This window comes from Dicentrarchus labrax, unplaced genomic scaffold, assembly GCF_905237075.1.
Source record: "Dicentrarchus labrax unplaced genomic scaffold, dlabrax2021, whole genome shotgun sequence".
NCBI classification, from domain to species: Eukaryota; Metazoa; Chordata; class Actinopteri; family Moronidae; genus Dicentrarchus; species Dicentrarchus labrax.
In genome coordinates, this window is record NW_026136721.1 from 22,550,152 (window position 1) to 22,575,853 (window position 25,702).

At 43.7% G+C, this 25,702-nt stretch overlaps 2 protein-coding genes across 4 annotated transcripts in view; one reads left to right on the top strand and one right to left on the bottom strand.

Annotated features, from left to right (window-relative positions):
- polq (polymerase (DNA directed), theta) overlaps positions 1-16,403 on the bottom strand; it is a 19,940-nt gene extending 3,537 nt beyond the window's left edge. Inside the window, exons 1-28 of one of the 3 annotated variants that reach the window (XM_051384641.1) lie at positions 16,170-16,403; positions 13,873-13,977; positions 13,626-13,716; positions 13,085-13,539; positions 12,767-12,987; positions 11,849-12,025; positions 11,631-11,761; positions 11,321-11,477; positions 11,118-11,229; positions 10,827-11,028; positions 10,569-10,710; positions 10,330-10,476; positions 10,012-10,224; positions 9,772-9,914; positions 9,466-9,655; positions 9,093-9,235; positions 8,707-8,900; positions 6,709-6,833; positions 6,357-6,600; positions 4,065-5,640; positions 2,346-3,957; positions 2,035-2,175; positions 1,748-1,950; positions 1,350-1,557; positions 1,059-1,252; positions 836-964; positions 578-752; positions 289-412 (exon numbers count right to left, since the gene is read on the bottom strand). In XM_051384641.1, coding sequence (XP_051240601.1) covers positions 289-412; positions 578-752; positions 836-964; positions 1,059-1,252; positions 1,350-1,557; positions 1,748-1,950; positions 2,035-2,175; positions 2,346-3,957; positions 4,065-5,640; positions 6,357-6,600; positions 6,709-6,833; positions 8,707-8,900; positions 9,093-9,235; positions 9,466-9,655; positions 9,772-9,914; positions 10,012-10,224; positions 10,330-10,476; positions 10,569-10,710; positions 10,827-11,028; positions 11,118-11,229; positions 11,321-11,477; positions 11,631-11,761; positions 11,849-12,025; positions 12,767-12,987; positions 13,085-13,539; positions 13,626-13,716; positions 13,873-13,943 — 7,520 coding nt within the window. In that variant the 5' untranslated portion in view covers positions 13,944-13,977; positions 16,170-16,403. Of the gene's footprint in view, positions 1-288; positions 413-577; positions 753-835; positions 965-1,058; positions 1,253-1,349; positions 1,558-1,747; positions 1,951-2,034; positions 2,176-2,345; positions 3,958-4,064; positions 5,641-6,356; positions 6,601-6,708; positions 6,834-8,706; positions 8,901-9,092; positions 9,236-9,465; positions 9,656-9,771; positions 9,915-10,011; positions 10,225-10,329; positions 10,477-10,568; positions 10,711-10,826; positions 11,029-11,117; positions 11,230-11,320; positions 11,478-11,630; positions 11,762-11,848; positions 12,026-12,766; positions 12,988-13,084; positions 13,540-13,625; positions 13,717-13,872; positions 13,978-14,623; positions 14,641-15,243; positions 15,495-16,169 lie in introns of those variants that run through there. The other 2 variants (XM_051384640.1, XM_051384642.1) reach the window with 2 other exon arrangements.
- On the top strand, positions 14,788-25,336 carry ptpn9b (protein tyrosine phosphatase non-receptor type 9b). Its single transcript, XM_051384652.1, has 13 exons — positions 14,788-14,894; positions 17,266-17,409; positions 18,352-18,441; positions 18,789-18,913; positions 19,074-19,179; positions 19,296-19,406; positions 19,508-20,442; positions 20,600-20,696; positions 21,128-21,197; positions 21,311-21,389; positions 21,509-21,659; positions 21,851-22,058; positions 22,611-25,336. The coding sequence occupies exons 1-13, from the start codon at positions 14,862-14,864 to the stop codon at positions 22,832-22,834; spliced, it is 2,373 nt and encodes a 790-aa protein (XP_051240612.1). The 5' UTR covers positions 14,788-14,861; the 3' UTR covers positions 22,835-25,336.
- The last annotated feature ends 366 nt before the right edge of the window (positions 25,337-25,702 follow it).

Here is a 25,702-nt window from a genome sequence, read left to right on the forward strand (position 1 = left end):
CATCGGATCAGCAGACAGCATAAATTAACTTTGATATTGAAATATTAAACTTTTGCTAATTTTCTTATCCAAATTTTCCTAGCTCGACAACTGAATATTTTAATATACAAGATAATACTGAAGTATTTAAATAGCTACACACTGTAAATTAGCTGGGTGTAATGTAAAATGTATCACAAAGAGCTGGTGTGCTTTAATGAGCATGAATTAACTTAGTTTTTAGGGAACTTGGAGAGCCTTACGCTCATAGAGTGCATTGAACTTTGACCCAGAAGGGCATTGACCTACCTTGGTTTGGTGGTCATGTGACGGCTGTCTTGCGAAGGTGGGCTCTCACCCACCACCGTGGGCATTTGAATCTCAAAGTCTTTGGGCACATTCTGTATGTTGGGCTCAGTGAAGCTCACTCTACCTGACAACAGAAGGAGCTGGGTCACTGCATGCTTTATATTTACTTCAAATAAAATGCACAATAATACGAATGTACCACTGACATCGAGGTGTGTCTACATGAAAACACAATATATACGGCAAAGACAAAAGCTTTTAATGTGTTTGTGTTATCTGTGTGTTTTACCTGTGGCTGTGTGTGTCTGGGCGATGGGGTATATTCTGTCCATGGTCAGTGTAGGGTGGTATTTTTTCTCCCTCTGCAAGGGGAACACCACTTTAGTCAAGGCGTTAGTGATCCGCCTCCACTCCAGAATCACGCCTGGCAAAGGGTGCAGGGGACGAAGCTTCTCCAGAACATCCTGCCAACACCATCACCATTCAGTTTAAACATAGTGAACAATATTAGTAGCAAGAATTTCATGTGATTGCAAAGTGGTTTCACCTTGGTGGTGCTGAACTGCTTTCCAAGTCGTACTTTGCCACCACCTCTCCTGGTGTAGCCGAGAGTCTTCTTACTTTTCAATCCGCCCACATCGCCATTTGGAGGCAGATGGAGCTCTAAGAATAACACCTACAGGACAGCGTGCATGTGAGAACACACAAGTTTGGAAACTGTACCTCTTTTAATGCTTTGTTGTACTTCACATAAAGAAGGTGCATCAGACCTGCGCTATGTCATCAATGCTGGTGAGGGAGAAGCTGTGTCCAGCCAAGTTGTAAGCCTGAGATTCCAGAGCTGTGAGTTTGGCCTGCATCACATGTTTTTGTCTTTCGCACTCTTCCACGCTGAAGCCCACTCCGTTCAATTCCAACAGAGCCAAACAAACCTGGGAAGGCATCTCATTGCTCCTAAATAAGTCTGACACATGCGCACAAAAACATTGCAACAATGGTAAATCACTACTGTTTACAACAGGTGAAATATTATATGAATACAAAGTGTTTGCTGTTTATACCGAGCATGCCGTCTTTCTCTAGCAGTCCAGTGAGATGGTTCATGACGGCGTGAACGAGCACACTCTTGGTTGCTGCCCTAACACGAGGACAGTGTGCATGAGCATTCCCAAGTCCGTCCAGCAGAGGTAGTTCTTCAGGACAGTAGACAGTCACCATGTTGGGTAGAGTCCTCTCCTCACTGCCAGGGTCCACTAGCCAGCATGCAACCTATGGGATGAGATTATATGGGATGGTTATGGGATGGTTATGGGATTATAGAACCATTCACATTATTCTGATTGCAACATTTTTGTATAAAAAAAAAAATGTATCCCCGGGAACACTGATCCAGTGTCAATTTCAATATTATGAAATATCACTAAGAGGCTTTAAATGAAACATAAAATGATTGCCTCACCTTGGGATCCTCACAGTTTCCCTCCAAACTGATGCCGCAGCTCAGGACTAGCATTTTGTACACTGGGATGATGTCATACGTGACGACCACGCCTCCTCTATGACCAGCCGATGGCCTGCTCAGACAGGCCTTCACCTCTGCCAGCCTCTCACTTACTGGCAAATCATCATCCAGTGGAGGAGGCGCCAGACTGGAGCTCAGACCTGAGGGGGCGACAGACAAGCTGAACTAAGGAAACGCTTCAGGAGTGAGCTTGTGTATACATGCATTCCTGTGTGCGTCTATACCTTTGCTCTGCTCTTGCTGCAGAGATATGTAGTACGCATCTCTTGCTCCCCAGCAGACAGACAGTCCAATCAACATCAGTCCATCACTGTCTCTTACTGGAAAACCGTTGACCCTGTTCAGCTTCTGATGAGCTGCTGACGCTGCACAGAAAACATGCATAGATGAGGAGAGTGCATACAATACAGGCTATGCTTATGTTCTGGTAATGGAAGAAAAGAGACTTCTGTGCATTTAATAGATGGTGTCAATCTGTGGGTTAGTACTTGGCAACATTCAGTTAATGTCACTTCCGTGCATATTCATCAGTTACCTCTTTTATGTTTCCCTCCTATTTCCTCCTCAGGCTGCTGTCTGTGCTCCCTCTTTTCACAGGCCAAAGCCAGAGAGTACCGCTCCTTTGTTTTCCACTCATTAATGAAAGTGCCGAAGAGGCGCCTGTCACTCGCCACATCTATGATGGAGAAGGTCCCAGAGTTGCTGGAACAGAGTGATGCATCCTGGGACAGCTGGAGAGTGAAGCCTTCGTCAGTCACAGGCGATTCTACGTCAGAAGGAGGCACCGGCCGGGGGGAGGATGGAGGGTCTCGGGGAGGGCCGAGATTCTGGTTGGTGTGTAGTTGGGGTCTTGTTTTTGAACTTGAGTGTGGAACATGCAGAGTCTTCAATGTAGAATTAGACTGTTTAATGTGAGCAACACCTTCTGATAGACGATCGTTGCGCCCTGAGCGAGACTTAGGACATTTTGTGATTGTTGGTTTCTGTGGTGGGAGGGTCGAGGGAGTCGACCTGCTAAGTGGCTGAGCGGTGAGAGGGGATTGGACAGATGAGGTGGTCAGTTTTACTCTGGGTGTGACAGGTGGTGTTTCCTGAGTTGGGGGAATAAGATCACCAGAAGAGCCTGGTCTCTCTGTTATATCCTCATCTCTTGAGGCTTGCTCCTCTCGTGAATGACTCTCAGCAGCAGCAACCTGCACATTTGGCTTTCCCCCTTTTCTGTCCACCTGTATTGATGGCGGAGGTAGATCTGGAACCTCTGCTGCAGCATTTATGAGTGCATGAGTGGCTCTGTGGCCTGTTGTGGTGTTTTGCCAGGACTGGTCAGACATACTAGGCCAGCGGTCAAAGATCTCTTGTAAACCAGGGCTGCAATGAAAAGTGCTTTCAGGTGCGTTTCGGACATGTGGGTGTTTTAAAACGGTATTAATTTCCTCCCTTTTGTTTATTTTCTTCTCTACTTGCTTCCCATTTTCACCCTCTTCATTCATCGTTTCCTGTCTCCCACCTGGTTTATTGTCATTTTGTGCATTACTACGCGGTTTAATTTTGTGTGTATAACCTTGATTATCACTGGCTTTATCCTTTTCATTTTTATTTGTGATAGTAGTTACAGTGGTGGGTTGTGGCTGTATCTGACTTGGTTCTGGTTGGGGTTCTGACAGCTGCTCCTCAGCCACAGCATGGTCAGCGTTGGGTTGCTGAGCTTTATGACGGCTGGCTTCTTGTACTTTTTGAGTCCTCTCTGTGTGTTTGAGCAAGCTCTGCCTCTCCAGAAAGTGTTCGCCCACCAACAGTGAGTCGCCCCATTCGGACAAGTTGAAAGAGGACTCGCTCCATTGGATTGCTTCCTGCTGCTCCGCCTCCTGATTGGCGAGAAGCTCGCTGCATCTTCGCGCCTGGGTTGGTGGAAGGGGGCACTTGTCTCCGAGCTCCCGGCCAACAGATTCCTCTTCGTCTGATTGGTCAAGAATCTGGTGTGGGCTCAGACCAGCCAGCAGAGAGCTATCATACAGGCTGTCGAACAGGAAGCTGCTGCTTCTGTTGACACTCTCAGAGGCAGCCTGATCATTGCCAAATGCCTCATCTTCATCACCACCTCCATCTTTATCTTTAACAACATTAGCACCATCTGGGCCAGGAGACATCTGTAAAAAAAAAACCAACATCATAGCTTTTGATTGTCAAGAGGCAAACTATTTGAATATGTTTGACATTTATATTCTGTCCATAAAGGATGATTCAGATCACTCACCTGGTGGCTGGTGTTAAGGATGAGCTCCATTTGGCTGTCTGTCAGAGAAATATTGAATCTGGGACATGCAGGTGCTTCAAGCCTGTTACCTCCCTCATTTGTGTTCTTATCCAGCTCTACAACTGCTTCTACCTTTTCCTCCTCTCTTACAATTACCGTTTCTACTGACGGTTTAATACCTTTATCATTACCATCTCTGTGTTGGCATGCCTGTTGAACAATGATTCTTTCTGTCTGAGTGTCCAGTTCAAAGCTGTCCCCAAAACTCTCTTCTCCCTTTTTAAGAGCTACCTCAACTTCTACATCTCTCTCTTCCCCTGCGTACAGCTCGGGAGATGAAAACGTATCTACTTCTCCGCCATCTATCTTTCTTCGCTTGGCCTCAGGAGAGAATAAAGGAACTGAGGCAGGAGAGACAGATGGAGAGTCTTGCATATCTGCATTTGTCGGTGCAGAAACACCGGGAGGGGTCCCGAGCACTGCAGGTGCTGAATTTTTGACTCCTGTGGGTTTTAAGTGTGACGTCTGTGCATTATCTACATTATCCGGTAGGCTTTTGTCAGTCTGTATGGAGTGGAGGACTTTGCTTAAGGCCCTTGAGTGTTTCAGCCTACCTGGCTGCACAGGTGAGGCAACAATCCCTGTGGTACCATCTCCCTTTGACGTCCTTGTAGGGGTGCTGTGTTGTTCTTCTACTCGGGATACTGGAGCTCTAAACCGAGGAGGAGGCATTGGGGAAGAAGAGGGCTGAGGACGTGGCATCGGTTGAGGCAGGGGACTGGATACAATCTCAGCCAATTCCTGTGTCAGACTCCTCTCAGGAACAGGATGATTTGATTGATGACGCTTTGATCTGATTGAGACAGACCCTTTACTTGTCTCTCCTTCTTTTGGCTCTGCTTTTTTGCACTCTTCCCCTCCTTGCTTCGAAGTTGTGTGCTTTTGCCTTTCTCTTTTTTCATCTGGATCTTCTGTGTCATTGGCCATTAATATATTTTTATCGGTCTCATCTTTTTTTGTTTCTTTGCTTCTTTCTACTTGCACTTCAGTTGCAGTTTGTCTGATTTCTGGCACTGTCCTGTCTTGCTTTCTGTGCTCCTCCAATTTTCTGATGACTACTGTGATTTCAGGCTTGGACTTCCCTTGCTCTCTCCTGGCTTCTCCTTCTTCTTTCTTCATTTTGATCCTTTCATCCTTGCGTTTAGATTGTTCCTTATTCTCCTTTCCACGGCTGCCAATGTCTCTGCCCTCACCTTTCTTGACTCCAGCTCGGTGATTTTTAATGTGGTCTATCTGTGCTTCATGAGAGCTGAGACATGAGGTAGATGAGGTGTCTGAGTCCCCACTGTGGTGGTCATCAGGGCTGTTCACAGCAGGAGCCCCGGGAGGAAGTGTTGTCGGATCCCACTGAACTCCTAACTGTGCCAGGTCTTCCTGAAGGAGGAGCCTTGCCTCAGACACGATCTCGACAGCGGCTTCCTGTTCTGTCAGCGCCCGGCCACCGGTGACCCAGACACAGCGGAGGCTCCGTCTCTCAGCTGCCTCCACCTCACTCTCATCCACTGCACGCTTAGAGCTGAGGAAGACAGACAGTACGACATTGGCTTTATATATAAACTCATGTTTCAGGGAGATGAAAGCTTAATGCTACAGTTGCATGCATTATATGCAAGCTTAGGGTTTAGGAGGGGCTTACAGGAATGTATATGCTATCTTCTTGACTTTTTTAAAATGTATTCAACATTGTCTGTGCAACAATGTCTACAACAACTATTTTTGATATCGTTGATATATTTAATGTATTATTGTCTCCGTACTCACACTCTTCAAAGTTTTCATTGTTTACTTGTTGAATTGTTAATTCCCTTTGTGGGTTGGATAGTTATCCACATGGTGTATACATATATTGTTCATTTAAATATATTTGTGGTTTTGGTTTAATATGCAGGCATTTACTCTTTTCATTTCATTTGTTCAGATTTTTGATAGTAATGCCCCTAACTCCCCTTTAATGGTAGTGGTGTAAACTTCAGTACATCAGGATCCATCAGTTTGGTTGTTATCCAAGTTTACAATCTTGAAAGTCCAACTCATATAGACAAGCAAATGTGGAGAGATGGTGGAGTCAAGGGCTGCCATGTAGCAGCACCCTACTCTATACTGTGGTCTGTGCTGGACTTGAAACCGACAACCCTCCAGTTACCAAGCGAAGTTCCTACTGACTGAGCTACTGCCCATATCCTCATTCACTTAATATGCATGTATATCTTAATAGAACACACACACACCTACCTCTTAAATGGGACAGCGTTTCTGAGGGCTTTCTCCACATCAGCTACAGTGGCCCTGGCTAGTTCAGCAACAGTACATAGGCCTTGTGCATACAGTGTTCGGGCTCGTGTTGCATTCAGGAGGGAGACCCTGACAAGGTCGACCAGCTCCCTCTGGACTCCAAAGCTCAGCCTGGTCTGGTACTGGGACAACAGCAGCTCCATGTTGTGCCAGCCCAGACGCTTGCAGAACACTGTTACCATACCTGAAGGGAATGCAGAGTGTTTCTGTCAGCCGCACAACTGAGCATATGATCTAGAGTCATTGAATTTCTTATGTGTTGTTTTCTTGTAAAATGTAACATGTCACGTACCTGCATATGAAGAAGCAGACTGCTGGAGAGACTGTAACTGCCCACGATTGCAGTTGTATTTGGACGCCACTGTTCCCAAAGGCACCTCATTCACCAGATCCTGTAGCACGAGGGTGGTGAAAAACCTGTTAAGAGATAACAAAGAGAAACTGTAAAAGACAAAAGTCCCACGTGATCTAAACATTTCTGAAACAAATAAACTGTAATAAACTCCCCCTTATATAGATCTGTTTATATTATAATTGTCATATTTTCTGTTCCTTTGTGAACTGCCAACTACTTTTTGGTTCAGCAACAGAAAACCACATGAGGCAACTATTAGCTAATACTGTTATATACAGTGGGTACGGAAAGTATTCAGACCCCTTTAAAATTTTCACTCTTTGTTTCATTGCAGCCATTTGCTAAAATCAAAAAAGTTCATTTTATTTCTCATTAATGTACACTCAGCACCCCATCTTGACAGAAAAAAACAGAAATGTAGAAATTTCTGCAAATTTATTAAAAAAGAAAAACTGAAATATCACATGGTCATAAGTATTCAGACCCTTTGCTGTGACACTCATATTTTACTCACATGCTGTCCATTTCTTCTGATCCTCCTTGAGATGGTCCTGCTCCTTCATTGGAGTCTAGCTGTGTTTAATTAAACTGATTGGACTTGATTAGGAAAAGGCACACACCTGTCTACATAAGACCTTACAGTGCATGTCAGAGCAAATGAGAATCATGAGGTTGAAGGAACTGCCCAAGGAGCTCAGAGACAGAATTGTGGCAAGGCACAGATCTGGCCAAGGTTACAAAAGAATTTCTGCAGCACTCAAGGTTCCTAAGAGCACAGTGGCCTCCATAATCCTTAAATGGAAGAAGTTTGGGACGACCAGAACTCTTCCTAGACCTGGCCGTCCAGCCAAACTGAGCAATCGTGGGAGAAGAGATTTGGTGAGAGAGGTAAAGAAGAACCCAAAGATCACTGTGGCTGAGCTCCAGAGATGCAGTAGGGAGCTGGGAGAAAGTTCCACAAAGTCAACTATCACTGCAGCCCTCCACCAGTCGGGGCTTTATGGCAGAGTGGCCCGACGGAAGCCTCTCCTCAGTGCAAGACATATGAAAGCCCGCATAGAGTTTGCCAAAAAACACATGAAGGACTCCCAGACTATGAGAAATAAGATTCTCTGGTCTGATGAGACCAAGATTGAACTTTTTGGCGTTAATTCTAAGCGGTATGTGTGGAGAAAACCAGGCACTGCTCATCACCTGCCCAATACAATCCCAACAGTGAAACATGGTGGTGGCAGCATCAGGCTATGGGGATGTTTTTCAGCTGCAGGGACAGGACGACTGGTTGCAATTGAAGGAAAGATGAATGCGGCCAAGTACAGAGATATCCTGGAAGAAAACCTCTTCCAGAGTGCTCAGGACCTCAGACTGGGCCGAAGGTTCACCTTCCAACAAGACAATAACCCTAAGCACACAGCTAAAATAACAAAGGAGTGGCTTCGGAAAAACTCTGTGACCATTCTTGACTGGCCCAGCCAGAGCCCTGACCTAAACCCAATTGAGCATCTCTGGAGAGACCTGAAAATGGCTGTCCACCAACGTTCACCATCCAACCTGACAGAACTGGAAAGGATCTGCAAGGAAGAATGGCAGAGGATCCCCAAATCCAGGTGTGAAAAACTTGTTGCATCATTCCCAAGAAGACTCATGGCTGTACTAGCTCAAAAGGGTGCTTCTACTCAATACTGAGCAAAGGGTCTGAATACTTATGACCATGTGATATTTCAGTTTTTCTTTTTTAATAAATTTGCAAAGATTTCTACATTTCTGTTTTTTTCTGTCAAGATGGGGTGTACATTAATGAGAAATAAAATGAACTTTTTTGATTTTAGCAAATGGCTGCAATGAAACAAAGAGTGAAAATTTTAAAGGGGTCTGAATACTTTCCGTACCCACTGTACATATAATTTGTGTAATTAACATAAATATGTGCATTACCGTTTATGAATCGCCATCTGTCTACGCTGCTTCTCTGTCTTGGCGACAAGTTTGCCGCTCACAGATCGTGCAAGAAAACCTTCCTGGACGCCAACCAGCTCTGCTACTCTCTTCATCGACGACGAGAGCTGTTCCCACAGACAGAAGAACTGATACCAATCAATGGTTGTCCACTCTGCGTACAAAGGGGTGATCTGAGGACAATTTGGACATAGAACTTTAATTACAGTGCTTTAGAGGACTATGGCGGCCGTTTATGTTCAAAGGAAACTTGGAGCTAGAGTTAAGCTTTAGTATTGGTGAGGGGTTAAGGGATGATAGGAAGTGAATCAAGTTGGCAGACACCTATTAAGCACAGTAATAAGACAAGATATGTGTATGTGTACCAGATACAGAATGTGCAAGTCATTTTCCAGTACAAAACCCTTCATGGCCCGCTGGAGATCTGCAAATACTCCCACAGCCTCGGGAGGGGAGAGCGAGGAGGAAAGGGTGGCAGCACCAAGTTGAGTCGGACAGTACCGCTCCTCTGGATATGCAAAGACAGATTGTCGTAATGGGAAAGGTGGTAAAGGTGTTACTTATATGATGTGATAATAATAAAGTGAAACATGATGCATAAATACAGAAAATGCTTGCATTATTCCGCAAAACTAATTCCCATCTGATTTAAGTACTAACATTTTTGTAACAATGGTTCAGTTTGTTACAAAAAGTTAATAAAGTTCATCATATGTCGAAATATAAAAGTGGCAGTACCTTGTCCGTCCTTCTGGATGCTGATAAATTCACTGTCCATCAGCCATTCAACACAGGCCTCAATAGTTCCTTTGTTGGTTTCTTCACCTGAACCTTTTTTGCCTTCAAATTTCACACTGGCAGCCAGCAGTGAGCACGAAGCATATAACGTCACATCCTGTGGAGTGCTGGCTACACCTCCAACGATGATCTGCACGTTGGGATGATTCAAATTAGGGACATAAAACAATTAGTTGAGTTCAGTTATGTTGGTTATATGTAGGTTAACACAGGGCCAATGGTACAGTGATCTATTTACAGCCATACCTCTAGGATGGCTCGCAGCATACTGGTGGTGACACCTTCTCCCTCCCTTCTCACCAGGCAGCTGCTGATTGGCTGAAGAGCACCCTTGAGGAGACTAATACCTTTCTGACGCTCTGCCTCTTTACACACCAGCACACTCTCACCTGAAAGAGGATGAACAAAAGGACATGAGACCCGAAGATGTTGTGAATATCTTTTTTTAACTGATAATCCAGCTTTTTTCCTTTTCACTTTTCATACCTATAGTGTCTACTCCTTTTCTCCCTGCTCGTCCAGCCATCTGTTTGTATGTGAGCGGGTCCAACAAGTGCCCGTTGAATGTGGGGGTTCGAATGATGACCCTGCGAGCTGGCAGATTAACCCCTGAGGAGAGAGTAGAGGTGGCTGCCAGGACTCGGACCGTGCTCTGACGAAAAGCTCCCTCCAAGACATCACGCTCATCAAAGGTCAAACCTACAGAGACAAAGTTTATCTTATTCATACACTCAAAACTCAAAACTGAACCATTTGAACAGCCTGCAGTTTGTTGTGGTTAAGAAGTGGTGTGAGTGTGTTCACCAGCGTGGTGGAAGGCCACCCCCCATGGCACAGTCCGGTGGAGAATGGGGTCTAAACCGGCCGGAGTTCGCCTCAACTGGGCTACAACATCCACTAGTCCCTCCTGATCCAGACTCACTGGCTGAGGCTCTGCTTCATCCTGGTGACCTGAAAGGATAAGCTACAGTTGGACTTCACTATAAAATACCATACGCAGAAAAAGTAAATGATTTCGAGATGACATGTAATTTCCAAAGTACCTGCATGTCTGAGGTTGTAGAACTCTCTGGCGATGCTGTCTGCCAGTTTCTCACACCAGTTCTTTGAGGGGCAGAAGAGCAACACAGAGCGGCCCTCTCTCACGGTCTCATAGCACAAGCTCACAATGTGGTCATCATCACCCTTTATTAAAGTGCAGATTCATACACACACACAGCTCATTATTACATTGCTGCTCTTGAGATCATTCACAATAACACACACATTGGATAATATCTACACTCTTTTACTCTCCTTACCTTAATGCTGAGCGCAGGAGTGAACTGTCGGACCACAGAGAGGCTCTTGTCGTAGATGCTGCAGCCCACCTTGAGATGCTCCTGCAGGGGTACAGGTCTGTAGTCTGTCTGGTAAAGCTCTGCACCTAACCACTTAGCCAGGAGGGAGAGGTTAGGCAAGGTGGCGCTCATACCTATGATCTGTACACCCTCAGAGAGAGACCTGCAGACAGAGTTGTGCTGATTAACACATGTAGCAGAAAAACAGGAAGTTTTAACACTTTTGCCGTTACAAGGTAGACAGACACAAACCCAGTGGTGTTCTGCTTCTGTGCAATGTAGCGGATTTTGGTTAAGAGCAGTTCTAGTAGGTATCCTCTTCCAGAGTCTCCAACCATATGTAACTCATCCACCACCACCATACCTGGTAGGATTACAAAAACAACACAGCTTAAAACTCATACTCATACATGTTTTAAACTCAAGGAAACACCCAATTATCACTGGTGTATTACCCAGTAGACCCATGCCGTCCTCTTCAATCAGTCTGTTAATAAGAGAATTGGCTTTCTCAATGGTGCAAACAGCCACATCCAGTGCTGTGAACCCTCCGGCAGCCGAGGTGCTGCCCATATATCCCTCCACCCGAACTCCTGCCTCTTCAAATACACTCTACAATGTCAGAGATTTAAACCTGTTAGATGGAGATTAATACAAACAACACAATGTCTGTAACAACATCTAGATGTTCCTTTATTGATCCCCCTTTTGAATTTCTCCTAAGGGGGATCAATAAAGGAACATCTTATCTTATCTGTGTAACACCTGAAGGTAGTGCATCTTCTCTTTGGCCACCGAGACAAACGGCAAAATAAAGAGAGCTTTTCTTTTAGTCTCCAACACACGCTTCAGCATCAGCAGCTCTGACACCAGAGTCTTTCCAGCACTAGTTGGGGCTGAAAAAGAAGGAATATAACTCTGAGAATGACCTAACAGTGGCTGACTCATTGAATCACTTCGGAGAGAGACGTTCAGTGTCTTACCTGAGTACACCAGGTTACCTCCCTGCAGCACCTGTCCAACAGTGAGACACTGAGCCTGCCATTCAAACATGTGAGTCACTCCGTGTTTCAGGTAGCGCTCCAGGACAGGTTTTGGTAAGCCCCAACTGGATAACAGCAGCTTCTCATTTTGCCCCGTGGGAGCGTGCAAGGCAATGCCTACAGTAGGGCACAAATAAAATACTCCTTTTACAGTTGGTATTATATCTAACTGGGGGCAGGAGTCATGTGACAAGTGGACTTTACATGGCTTAAAGTTAAATCTTATTTCAGGGCGTACACCGGAGACACAATCTAATCTCAGATATAAATGTAATTCGGGTTTACTGTGTGGTCACTGGCCTGTACCACTCCCGTTCATTAGGTCAAATTTGAGACTGTTCATTTATATCTTGCACTGTAATATTTAGTTTTCTGTTTATTTTCTTTTATTCACATTTAGCTTAATTTAATCCATTTTCTTTTATTCTTTTTATGTCTTATGTAAAGCACTTTGAATATTGCCTTGTAGTTCAACAGTGTAAATAGTCTCATGTCCTTGAGAAGTGGAAACACCACTAAAGTACAATATAAACTGACAAGAGGTGAGTCTTATTCTTATTATTTCTTGATCTTGAACCCCTGTCCTGAAGAAGGTTCTTGTATTAAATCTAATATTAAGATCTTTATTATTTCAGTTTTATGCTCACATGTTGGAAATTCCTAAATTACCAAACAATATTTGTACACCCCAGTATTTGTAGTTAGTGACTGTGAGTGTGAGAAAAGGGGGAATTAATAGGGGCCCTGCAGCTCAACTTTTTCCCCCGGGGCACCCAAGCAGGTTAATCCAGCCATGACAAGGTGTCACATGTTCAAAAAAAAGTCAAACACAGAGGAACAAATTACAGATGACTTCACCTGGCTGAGGTAAAGTGTCAGTCAGAGTGCTGATGTCTAAACCACTGGGGACTGTGAGCACGGAGGCGGATTGATTCTGTAGTGACTGCTGCAGTTTGGCCTTCATGGCTGCAGCGAGGCGGGTGGGGCTGAACAAGATGTATTCCCTGGATACATCCAGAGGTGGGTCAGCATTCATGTTTGACCCACTTTTGTCTTTGATGGATGTAAGTTTCTTCCTACTGAAACACACAAAGTAAGATTTGTGTTGTTTAAGCACAAGAGGCAGATAATCGAAACAAAAAGAAAAACTGGACAATAACGTGTTAAAAGACTCACTTGGTGGATCTGCCTACTCGCTGACTGTTTTTTATTTCCTGACAGGATGGCCCATTGATCTCTGGACCCCTCTGAGCGTGCTCCGCTTCCTCCAAGCCCTCACTGAAGAGAAGCCTCTGAGCAAGGTCTTTGCAGTCAGCTCTCCATCCTGGTCTCTCACAATCACCATTACGCCCACAGACTCTCTCCTGGGTGCTGGGGGCCCTGTGGGGTCCCTGCCCTGCGTGCTGAGGTGCTCGGTCACTCTCCCTCTTGTTGTCGGCAACTGGCGCAAGAGCCCGTGACGAGGCAAAGAGAGCTGAGGATGCTGGCGCTGACTGTGGATCTCTGTTTGCTGCTGTTGCACAAGAACCGGCAGATGCAGGCTTCATGGCGTCTACAGCGTCCAACACCTGCAGCATCTCTTCATCAAGGGCCAATGTGGATTCTCCCAGTGGGAACGCTGCTCCTCCACCCTAACGATGGGGAAGGATACATGTCATGTGTCGTCTGTGAGACAAGAGAAGCACAGAAGACAAAGACAAACCTCTCTTTGGCTCACCATGTCCTCTGATCTGGTTGTTTTGCCTGACAGATAACGGGTTTTCTGCAGCGGTCTGTCTCCGTCCGGAGGCTCATCAGGAGTTTGGAAGCTGTGCTCAGAGAAATGTATGTTCATCAGAGGTGAGAGACTGATGTTCCTCGAGAGAAATGTCACAAAGATGGCAAGATGTCTCTAGGCAACAGGAGGAGTCTTGTCATAATTCTTCTAAATCGGCCAAGATTATAAATGATCAACGTGAACTTACCCTTGTTTCTTCTTGATCTGGTGCTGTCCCATGTAGCTTTTCCTCTTCAGTGGAGGACCCGAGTTGCTCATGCTGAAGGAGAAGTTGGGTTGTTTTTGACAAACGCTGTAGTAGGTGGATGTTAATTAACATGACATCAGTTTGAGTTTATAAACTGTCTCTAACAATGTGTATCAACGGAGGCAGACACACGAAAACAAGCGTCGCCTTACATTTAACTATTTCGGTTGCTAAGTGTAAACATTTTCTGTCTGTCGACCGGCGCTCAGCTGATCTGAAATCAAAAAAGCCGCCGGAGTGCCGCCCCGGTGCTCCACAAAAAACAGTCCGACGGAACAAATGTCCGAACTAAAGTTCCCATACACTACAGTTACTACTACTACCATGAGTAATACTAATATCAATAATACTAAATAGACTGGCCTTCTATTAAATGTTTGGGTGAATAAAATGTTTCTTAATTAATTGTTTATGGTTAAATAAACGAGTGATAAACATTTTCTAGATGCTCTGTGTGTTAATGAGGTGAATAAAGGTTGTATTTTATTGTAAATTGGCAATAAACTTTATATTATATCTACAGATTATAAACTGTAAAAGGTTAAAAACAGACAGCATGGATAAAAGAGTACATGAACTGTGTGTGGTAAACTGTATGGATTAAGCTACTGTCACCATGTAGACTTAATAAAACACAGATTTGAATCTCACTCTCACTAGTAAACTATTCACATGAATTATGAATACTAACGCGTATGAACGAGCAGAGATAATGAAGTGCCAAAGTGCATTGATAAATCCAGACTTTGACCCGTGTGTGGTGGAGTGAGTGCGGATGGGCGGGGCCTGGGTCTGGGTCTGCGTCGGGGTCTACGTCGGGGTCTGCGTCGGGGTCTACGTCGGGGTCTGCGTCGGGGTCTACGTCGGGGTGTAGGGCGGGAGCGAGCGGCTGGTGGGCGCGCCCGCTGCGACGTTGCGGAGGCTTCAAGATGGCGGAAGCCCTGACAACTCAGGAGCAGCTGGTAAGGGTCTCTTTACGGGGTTTTTTCCTCATCTCTGCATCGCGTTCAGTGTGTGCACACGTCGCCGTAGGTTTCTCCTGTAACCGGGGATTTTTCCCCATATATTTTGTGACCGAGGTTGTCCCCGGGAACGCCGCGGTCTTGTAAACAGCCCTGGCCCGCTCGCACCCTCCTGGCTCCGGTGTGACTGACAGCAGTTAGCATGTGTGTTAGCATGATGGCGTTGGCTACTACTTCTACTACTACTACTACTACTAGTAGTAGTAGTAGTAGTAGTAGTAGAAGTAGTAGGGATCACATACCCGGCTGTGTGTCTCTAATACTCGCTCCCTTTATAACCCAGCTTTACCTGGACTACGTAGATATCCTCATATCGCGTATAATACCTAGCGACGCTTCGTTGCCTATGGTTTCCATCATGTGTGTGGCTGCTAGGGTCTTTAACGTTACCGTTAGCCATCCAGCTGCCACATGTAACCTAGCCGCTGGCTAATGCTAATAGCTATTGTTGACTGGCAGGGAATTTCCTCGACAGCTATCTTGCCAGACGTTAAAAATCACGTTGGGCCAAGTGTGAAGTTTAGAAATGACCAAACACTGATTGCTTTGGGTGTTGGGTGTCATTTTGCACCATGACACAGTTGAGACAGATCAAGATCATGTTTGCTGTGAGCCCAACTAGCTCGCAGTGTCCTGCCTATCAGATTTACGGTCGAGAATTCACAGAAGTGATCCTCCGTTTCCTAGCATTGTTGTTGCCTTCACTTTCTAGTAAATGGGGTGGGCCTGACATTCATGGCCAACATTAAATGTCACCCAGCTATTCTGATGACAGCTCTCATTTTATAGCCAACGTGTTTCTTCTTTTATTTTATTTTCCATCGAGCATTCACAAGGTTAACTGATCAGTGCCGATGTGTTTCGTGATTGCTAACATCATTTTTTTCCAGATCCAGTGAACGTCAATCGATTTACTGCCTTGAGGACACTTGCTGGACTGAATGTTTGTAGTTTTAGCTCGCTTGGATTTAAGGCTAACAACCATCCTGGTGCTGATGTTCAGTGTTAACATACAGTATATCCAAAAGGTGCCCTCCCTGATTTTGTTACAGTGCCCCAAATCCAAACATTGTATCCCTAACTTACAGTTTCACATTTACAAACATGGCTAGGCAGCATCAGCATTGATTTAGGGGGAAACATGTAAGAAAGGGTACCTTCAAACCACATATTACTAGTTTAAAAAGACTATTAAGTAGTATAAAAATATATTACCAGTGACTGAGTGCCAACTTGAGGGGTGTCAAGGGTATTAAATGTGTCTGGTTTGATCCCTTGCTTCTTGTCTCGACTGATATGCCAGGACCAGGTGTTGGTTAGGGTCTTCTCTTTGCAACTTCAGTATGTGTCCAGCCACAGCTTTGTGCTCAGTACATTCTTGGGACGGAGTTCAGACGTCATAGTCCGAGAATCACAAATCTTCCACGTCTTGATCAAAGTGTGACAAATATAGATTTCTGTGTAGGCTCGTCATTGTGCTGATGACATGATACCACGCATGTATGATAGGGTTAATGCTGTGGTGAGCCATATCGCTGCCAATAAAGACCACCCACCTGCTGGCATCATAAAAATTAATATACTTTTCCCACTGTGGTCAATAAATAACTAGTATCTATCTTTTATTAAATTAAATATTAACATTTAGGTAAAAACTGAGTAGAGGTACTATTTGCTATTTATTACAGCTAATGCCATATAATCTGAGTTTGTATATTTTAGTCCATCATGTAATAACAAAAATGATCATGAGACAAGTTGCATCAAGGTCTGGAAGGCTTACCACGTCTGCCAAACAATTCAGTGTGCTTGGATTAGGTTTTCACTTGACATCTGCATTCTTCTTCTTTGTCCCATGAGAGAGTAGATTCAAGTTTTGTATATAGCGGATGAGTTAATCCGTTGTACCCATTCATAGACTCTCCTTGTGCTGTTTACATATTTGGAGGACAGATGCAGCTCACTTGGGTGAAAACAAGCTGACTGTTGTCTCCTGGCGTATGAGCGCTCTCATCCACGGCATCTTCTAGGGGCGCAGCCTGCTGCTGCCATCTGTATTGCGTATTATTGTGACTTCGGCAGGGAAAGAACGACAAAGCTGAAGGGGCTGACAGACTGTTGTCATCCCGATCTTCTCTCTGTCTTTCTTTCCTATTTCTCTACTCCCTACACTCCAAGCTTTTGATGTATTTTTACCCGTTTTGGTTATTCCCCTTCTGTCCAAATCCAATTTTGTTTTCTGCTTTGATCTCACATCACACACCAACACCTCACCTCTTTTTCTTCCATCTCCTCTCTCATGTTTGTCCAGGCTGTGGAGGAGTTCCTGGGTGAGGTGCGTAGCAGGGAGCAGCCTCACAGTGCTGGGCTCGTGTCCCAACCTACAGCTGTAAAGTTTCTTATGGCCCGCAAGTTTGACGTCTCCAGAGCCATCGAACTCTTCCAAGCATACAAGGTACAGCAGTGCTTTGATTGGTGGCCACACTGAGATGAATATTTATCTACTATCAACAGGACACTACAGGGTTAATTAGGGCTAAAGGATCTGAGGAAGATGTATATAACTGCAAATTGTCTGATCTGATCCTCTGAATAATAATAATGATATACTATAAACCTGAAACTTTGAAGATTATTGGATGCAGTTGGACTAACTTCTAAGTATCAGCCAGTTTTCTGTAGAAAATTAAGTTCAATTCACAATCAATATGATATTACACGTGTGACGCACAACATTACTAAATATTTAATACAAGAAATGGCGTTAAGAGTTAGATTGTCTGCTTATATCTGGCTGATGACCATTATTGATATGTTGACAGCTCTCCACTGCAGCAGTCATAAGAAATGTCTTATTATAACAGGCCATAACCTGTTACTCAGATCTAAATAATGATGCTCTTATTCAGAAAGGAATTGCAGCATGATGTGCTGTCAGTGATAAAATGAGTCCACTGAGGTCTCTGGCAGACCCATACAAGAGATGGGCACAATATCATGAACACCTATAAAATCTAATGAAAACCAACACAACAAAAGCAACAAACACTACATTTGTGAGTCTATTTGTTTTATATTTTATTAATACTGTGTCCAGACAAGGGCTGAGATTTATGAGGGAACACTGTTGCTATATGTAGGTGGGTCAAAATAACATGAACCTTAGAGGCATCCATCCATGAGAAAATCAAAACTGACATTCATATCACAGGATTTGAATGTCTTGCTCCAAATTGATTGACAGGTCTTTTGATACTAAGACTAACATGGGACAACCAAATTCAAGTTAATACGTTTTTTTTTTATCAGTTTGTTTGCATACCATTTTAGCTTCAACCTACACTAATGACAACCTACCCCCTTCTCTCCTCTCTCTACCATCATGTGTCAAAATTAGAACACAAGAATCAAAGAGGGCATCATCAATATCAACCCTGACGAGGAGCCCCTGCGCTCCGAGCTGCTGAGTGGCAAATTTACAGTCCTGGTGAGTGATGAAGCAATTCAATTTCACAAAGTCACTGCAGCTGATTCACAGTTTCACAATAAGACACCAGGATGACCAGCACATGCTGGTCATTAAAGAAGAGTTTATTGTGTGTGTACATGTCAATATGCACATTTATGCTTGTATTTGTGTGTCTTTATGAATGGAGATTGAGTAAAGTTTTGTTTTTCATTCAGTTTATATACTTGACCCATATATATATATATATATATGGATGGATCATCTGCAAATGTCTATGCTCATAATCAGAATTTATAGCTGCCCTTTCTCACAAATCACATGAATTCGCATTGATGCTTATAACAACATGTTCATATTCCTACCAGCCTGGCCGAGATGCAAAGGGCGCTGCTTTGGCACTCTTCACTGCTCGTCTCCATCGGCCAGACGTCACTACCCACAAAGCCGTGCTGCAGGCCATCATCTATCAGCTGGACAAAGCCATAGAGAGGTGATGCCTCAACCCTTTATACATACAATTTATCTTTTGTTGTAGTTAGTAGGATCAGGTCCCCAGGTATTTTATAAAATGATATGCATTTCTTATGGTAAGCTTCTTTTGACCCTCCACCTCTGCTTTTAATTTGAAAATCTTGTTCCTATCTCCCCAGTTTACAAACTCAAAGAGACGGACTCATATTTATCTACGACATGACCAACTCCAGCTATGGCAATTTTGACTATGAGCTCTGTGTCAAGATCCTCAATTTGCTCAAGGTGAATATAAGGAATAAGCTGCTCTCTGATTTGCCTGCCTAAAAGTTTTCGCTGCCAAAATTGTCTCTTGAAATTAAAAACCCTTTTCATCATTTCATCTGATGTTTGTTTCTTAGGGGGCATTTCCGGCTCGCCTAAAATGTGTCTTCATTGTGTCGTCACCTCTTTGGTTTCGGGCACCTTTCGCGGTTCTCCGCCTATTTGTACGCGAGAAGCTAAGAGAAAGGGTATGTCTGTTTACATTTTGAAATTTGTGTCGTAGTGTGTAAGATGTTTTTTATTGTCATTCATCATTTGAAACATGTTTCCTTTCTTCTCCATTCACCAGGTGTGCACAGTGAAAGCTCACGAGTTGGCCAGTCACATCCCAGTCTCCTCCCTCCCCGAACACCTGGGTGGGACATCCCAGTATAGCCACGTGGCTTGGATCCAGTCCTGTGTTAACATGCACACAAACACTGTTCAGGGTGACACACAAGAACATGACACACATGACTGTGTGGGAAGCCTGCTGCGCTCCTACAGCTTAGAGTGCAGCAACACAAGCGCAGGCGCTACACTGTCCCACACCCATATAAACACACAGTTAGGGTCTGAGCTAGCCGTGGCAAACTCTAACTGCTACGATGATAGCAATGCTAATCCACACAACCACTGCGGTGTGGGGGAGGGCAGGACTCGAGGCCTAGGACAGTACCAGCAGAGTCCGCAGTCTGCTGCAAACAGGCCGCAGGGCAACCACCAACACTGGAATGGCTCAGCAGTGAGCGGGGCCAACATGGCCGTTAGCGGCTCTAGCCCCAATGCTAACATGAACGGTCGCGGCCGCCAAGCCCCTCCCCAGTCAGACACGCCGCCTGACACACCGCTTTCCCAGAAAGGTGATGGGGATGAAGTGGACGGCAAGGCAACAGACTCCGCCCATAGGTCTCAGAATGAGGGTGTAAAGGAGGAGGAGGAGGAGGATGGGGAGGAGGAGGAGGAGGAGGAGGAGGAGGAGGAGGAAGGGGTGCCTCCATTGCCCCAGAAATCTTTGCCTCGCCCCCCTCACCATCCTTCCTCCCAGTCCCCGCCCCTGTCTTCATCATGGGATCCTGACGATGAGGGCCGCTGCATGGAGGTGTCTGTTCACATGCCAGAGCAGGGAGGCATGACAGTGCATGACCTGGTGGAGCACGTGAAGAGGAAGAAGAAGAAGGGGATCTATCAGGAGTACGAGGAGATCCGCAAGGAGCCACCAGCAGGCACCTTTGACTACTCCAAGTAAGAGATAAAAAATATATTCTATCCATTAGTCTTTTTTTTGTCTGGGAGCTTCTGTCTCTCTGCTGGTTACTTCCTTTATTTTCAGTCTCTCTTTACCAAGGTGAAGGAAAATTACAGTTTACACATCAGCTCACTATTGTTTTCAATTCTGCAGGAAACTATCCAATCAGATAAAGAACCGGTACAGTGATGTTCTCTGCCTGGATCAGTCACGTGTGCGACTCTGCCAGCTCTGTGACGACGAAGATGAGGTAATAATCAGTTAATCGATCTTCCTTTCTCTCTGGATGAATGTTCTCTAAAGGATATAAAATGGGAGATGATTTTATGAATGTTTGTTGCTAAATTGTGACTTTGCTACCAACATCAGTCATAATCAGATTGGGCCTCTGTTCCACCTTCTCATAAGAAGAATCTATTGGTTACGTCCTAGAAAATATAATGGTATATATTGCATGCATTTAGTTTAGTAATTAGTGGAGGGCACTGGGCTGATCAACAAAAAAAAATCTTCTTAATGTGACTCCAGTCTACATTTTAAACCATTTAATGCATGTAAGGGACTCAGAACATTTGTGGACCCCACTCTATTAATAGTAATGTTCAGTGTCCTCCTACAGGAGGCAGTAGATCCTTACACCAAGCAGTAAGTCTCACCCCTCTTCTGCTGTTTGTTTAACAGACATCCGATTACATTAATGCCAGTTTCATGGATGGGTACAAGAGGGGCAACGCCTACATTGCAACTCAGGGTGAGCAGCTGTTGACACAAACTATGGTCCTACTACTCATTATCTTTATATTGTTCTCCATGCAATATGAAGTTTGGCGTTACCATGGCCTGACAAACGTTTGTATCCCTCAGGTCCTTTGCCAAAAACCTTTGGTGACTTCTGGCGCATGGTGTGGGAACAAGTGGTACTTATTATTGTCATGACCACCAGGTGAGACTCCTTTACCTCAGACTTTGGTAATCAGTTGTGTGTTAGAGATGTATAACTGTTGTTTGTATACAAAAGTGGTTGTCCAAGTAATAACAAATCCTTGATTATGTGTGTCTCAGGGTGGTAGAGCGTGGGCGTGTCAAGTGTGGTCAGTACTGGCCTCTTGAGGAGGGCAGGACTGAGCAGCACGGATACTTCTTGGTCAGGAACACACACATCCAGGTGTTTCAAGACTTCAAACTCTCCCATCTTGAACTTTACAACACACAGGTAATTCACGTTGACTGCGTATCTTTGATGGCTATAGAGGTATTTAAAATTCAAATAAAAGATAACTTGACATGATTTTGGAGACTCTAAGTTGTGCTTTTGTCAGTGGAATCTCTTCCATTTTTCAGTGCCAAAGAAGGACTCAACTATCGTGCTCTAATTGTTTATGACCCTTTGTGAACTTTCTTTAGTCTGGAGAAACACGGCAGGTGTGCCACTACCTCTATGTCAGCTGGCCGGACTTCGGAGTGCCCAAAAGTGCTTCAGCTATGTTGGACTTCCGTGAGCATGTACTTCAGAGGAGGGAGGCTGCAGTCCAGAGCCTGGGCTCCAGTTGGACGGGGCCTCCAGGGGGCCCTCCTGTGGTGGTGCACTGCAGTGCCGGTATCGGCCGCACAGGTAAACACATTATTGGGTTTAAATGTACTTTACAATACATTTAGTGGCCGTTTCGATTATATTTAAGCAAATGCCTTGTTCCTTTTAGTTATGTGGGTTTAAATTGGCGTTTGGAATTTGAAATATTTTTATACTAGCTGGTGCAATGCTACTGTCTAAAATGAAGGAAAATTGATTTTTAAATCAGGACCTCTCTATTTAAAGAATATAGAGTGTGAATCTGAGCAGGTATTCCATGCCAGCTTTCAGTATGCGACAGTTTTTGATACTGTGTCCTACAAAAGTATTCGGTCAATAACAAAAAAGTAGAAAGGTTTGGTACCTAGCCTCGGATTATTGGAACCATATTCAATATTCTTTAAAATAGAATAAAAACATACTCTTAAATGTGTCCCACCAAGAATTCTGGCCATTTTGATGGCAAAACTACGTCCTACCCAGTCCTGGAGTTTTAGATTTTCCTCTGGTGTCAGTATTGTCTTTTTTTGTGCCTTACTGAGTATGTGTGTAATTGAGTAACTTTTCTTGTCTCCATCTATGCTTCCCAACCAGGCACATTCTGTACACTGGACATCTGCCTGTCCCGGCTGGAGGACATCGGCACAGTGGATGTCCGTCAGACGGTGCGGCGGATGCGTACACAGAGGGCTTTCAGTATCCAGACATGGGACCAGTACTATTTCTGCTACACAGCAGTCATCGAGTATGCCCAGCGCAACGGGAAACTGAGCCCAGTGCAGTGGTCTGACTCAGACCTAGAGACTGACAGCGAGTGAGAGACACACAGAGGGACAAAAAAACAAAAACAAATGAGATAGCCAACCTAAACCGAAGTCATAGGAATGAAAGAGTGAGGAATGGCGTTTCAGAGTAACGGAGGGAGAGGACTCTTCTGCCATAAGAGAGAAGAGACAAAGGATGGAGATCTTGTTTTGGCTCTTGATGTAACGATGCAGACTCCCACAGTTGCTCTTCCTTCACATGAATGGATAGACGAGCTGAAAAAAAAATAAAAAAATACAGGGAGTGGTGACTGTGCGTTGCATCACTATTTGAGCAAGCTGTCCTGCCAATTTCCGAGCCCCTTTTTATTTAGCAAACTACAGGGGGGACTTGGCCTGCCCTGAACCTGTCTTGTTGACGAGAGTTGTACGAGTTGTAGCATTTTTTTATATTGACTTGCACATGAGGAATGACAAACTTGAACTTTACCCCTTGAAGCCCTCCAAACCCCAGTCTTTGTTCCTTTTTGTATTTCTTGTTCCATTTCAACCCTGAACAAGTCTGTGAACACAGATAAAATGTGAAGGGTGTGAAAAGGTGAAACTTGAAAACTTATTTTGTTTTGTGTTTTTATTTTTATTTTTTCATTATGGAGAAGAAATGGTTCTGTGTGAGCAAATGGTGAATAAGTGACAGCGGATCAGTGTGTGAGCCATTTGGTCCATTTCTGTTTTTTAATTTTTTTTTTCCCCATGTCCTTTTTTTCTATGGTGCATTTTCTACGTGTGTTTCATATTTGTGCATATGTAGACTAACTTTTCAAAGCCAAAGTCCTCACCCTGAATGCTTGGATGTACTCCTTACTGAGATATTATAGACTGAAGCCCATGTATATTCTTGTAACATACATTTATACATTATTGTGCATAATAACAACCTCTGCAAGAAGAGCAAAAAAAAAAAAGCCTTGTTTAATATAATTGACTTAACCTTGAGAAGAAATGTCTATGTAGCAAGCCAGGCTATGACAAAATTTCGAGAAGGGTTGTGGTATTAAAACTGATATCGTATTGCAAATCCATGTGATTTGTCAGGTCTAACATCATCTTTACTGTTGGAGCGTTCTGATCAGACGATCTTAAGTAATTTGGCCTTAACTTGATTCACTGCCTCGTCGTTCTCAGACCTAAACCATACCTGAAACTGTAAACTTTCATTTCCCCTTTTGTTTTTTCCCTTTTTGAATCTTACTTTCTAGAGGCATATTTTGCCTCAGATAATTGTGCCTTCAAGTTTTCCTTAGCTTAACGTCTCGCTAGTGTAGTAATAACACCCAAACTAGTGCACTTGAATAGTACACAAAGACTATGTGTCACACAGGACACCCACATTTTGCCTATTGTCCTGTACATAGTACACTACTTATGAATAACATGAAAGTAGTGAGTAACCTGGGACTAAGCTCTGGTTTGAGACTTGGCTTTTCTTTTATCATTTGACCTCAGGGGGTAATTCTAGTGTTTTTTGCCTAGTGTCAAAGATCCGTTTCTGGGTTTGCCTCTAGAAAATTATCATTTAAGAAGAAACTATATCAACTTTATTTTGTATTTTTTACTGTATTGTATCCTACTATATTTATGTCTTTGTAAAACTTCTACAATATTGAAATCGGTGAATGTTGGTACGATGGTACAAAGAAAAACAAACCAGTTATTGCATTTGATAAGCTGAACAAATCAGATGGGGAGTGAAATATATTTTTTGTTGTTCACAATGAAATTTTGGTGGAAAATGTCACTTGCCATTGTATTTTCAGAACTGACTTGTATAAATGGTGATTGTTCAATTGTAGGACAATAGAGGGGGGTTGGGGGAAGCTAACGATTATGTTTTTAGAGCTTATTGTTAAACTCTTCAGTAACAATTACATTAACGTCTTACTGTCTGGTACCCAATGCCAAGGACAAAGCAAAAAAAAGAGCTATCAAGAGGGGGAAAAAAGCAAAAAAGGCAAGTGGCTGCCATTTCTGTTCACAACCCCAGTTTGGTGTCTATGAGTAAAAAAATAATTATATATATTTAGAATGGATTAAGATTGATCAGCATGGAAAGCGAGCCTTGAATGTTTTCGGGGTAATGGTGTCCGAGCAATTTAGTCAAGACAGACTTGGATATTGTTGGTGAATGTGGACCCTGCATCCCTCAATGCCAAAGGCCCAGGCTCACCCTAAAGATTTTTTTTTTCCTGTCACACATCCTCAACAGCCTACTAGCATGGACCTACCAGTGCAGCCTTGCATCCATGGAACACGAAAGGCTCGGAAGCATCTCGGGAACATTACTAAAGATTATGTATAGCTACAAAGTGTGTATGTAAGAATCTTGGTCCCCATGCTATTTTTAATTTGTTGTATGAGAAACAGAGAATGCAGTGTGCATTTGTCATTGGTGTTCATTTGATGTTTCTGTGCTTTAAGTTCTCGTGATTGAATTATGGCCTTTTACATGCTGTCAGCCCAGCTGTCCCATTAAAGCAATGGTATTACTATCTTGAATGAGTACAAAGCTAATGTGGTTTCTTCATGACTGAATTGAGTGGTGCATGGTGGAGGAATGTAACAAATATACTTAAGTACTGCATTCAAGTACACATTTTAGGTACTTTTACTACACTGACACTATTTTCATTTGATTCCACTATACCTTTATACCTACACTCCACTACATTTCAGAGGGAAATATAATTACTGCACAACATTATTTGCCAGCTATTAGTTTCTGTACAAATTTAAAACAAAATTATAGATTTTACATACAAAAGATCTGATGAGATTATAAAGTATGAGGCATTGTTACAGGAATTTGTTAAAAGAGCCCTATTAAGTCCGTATCAGGAAAACAAATCAATATTCACAGGAAAT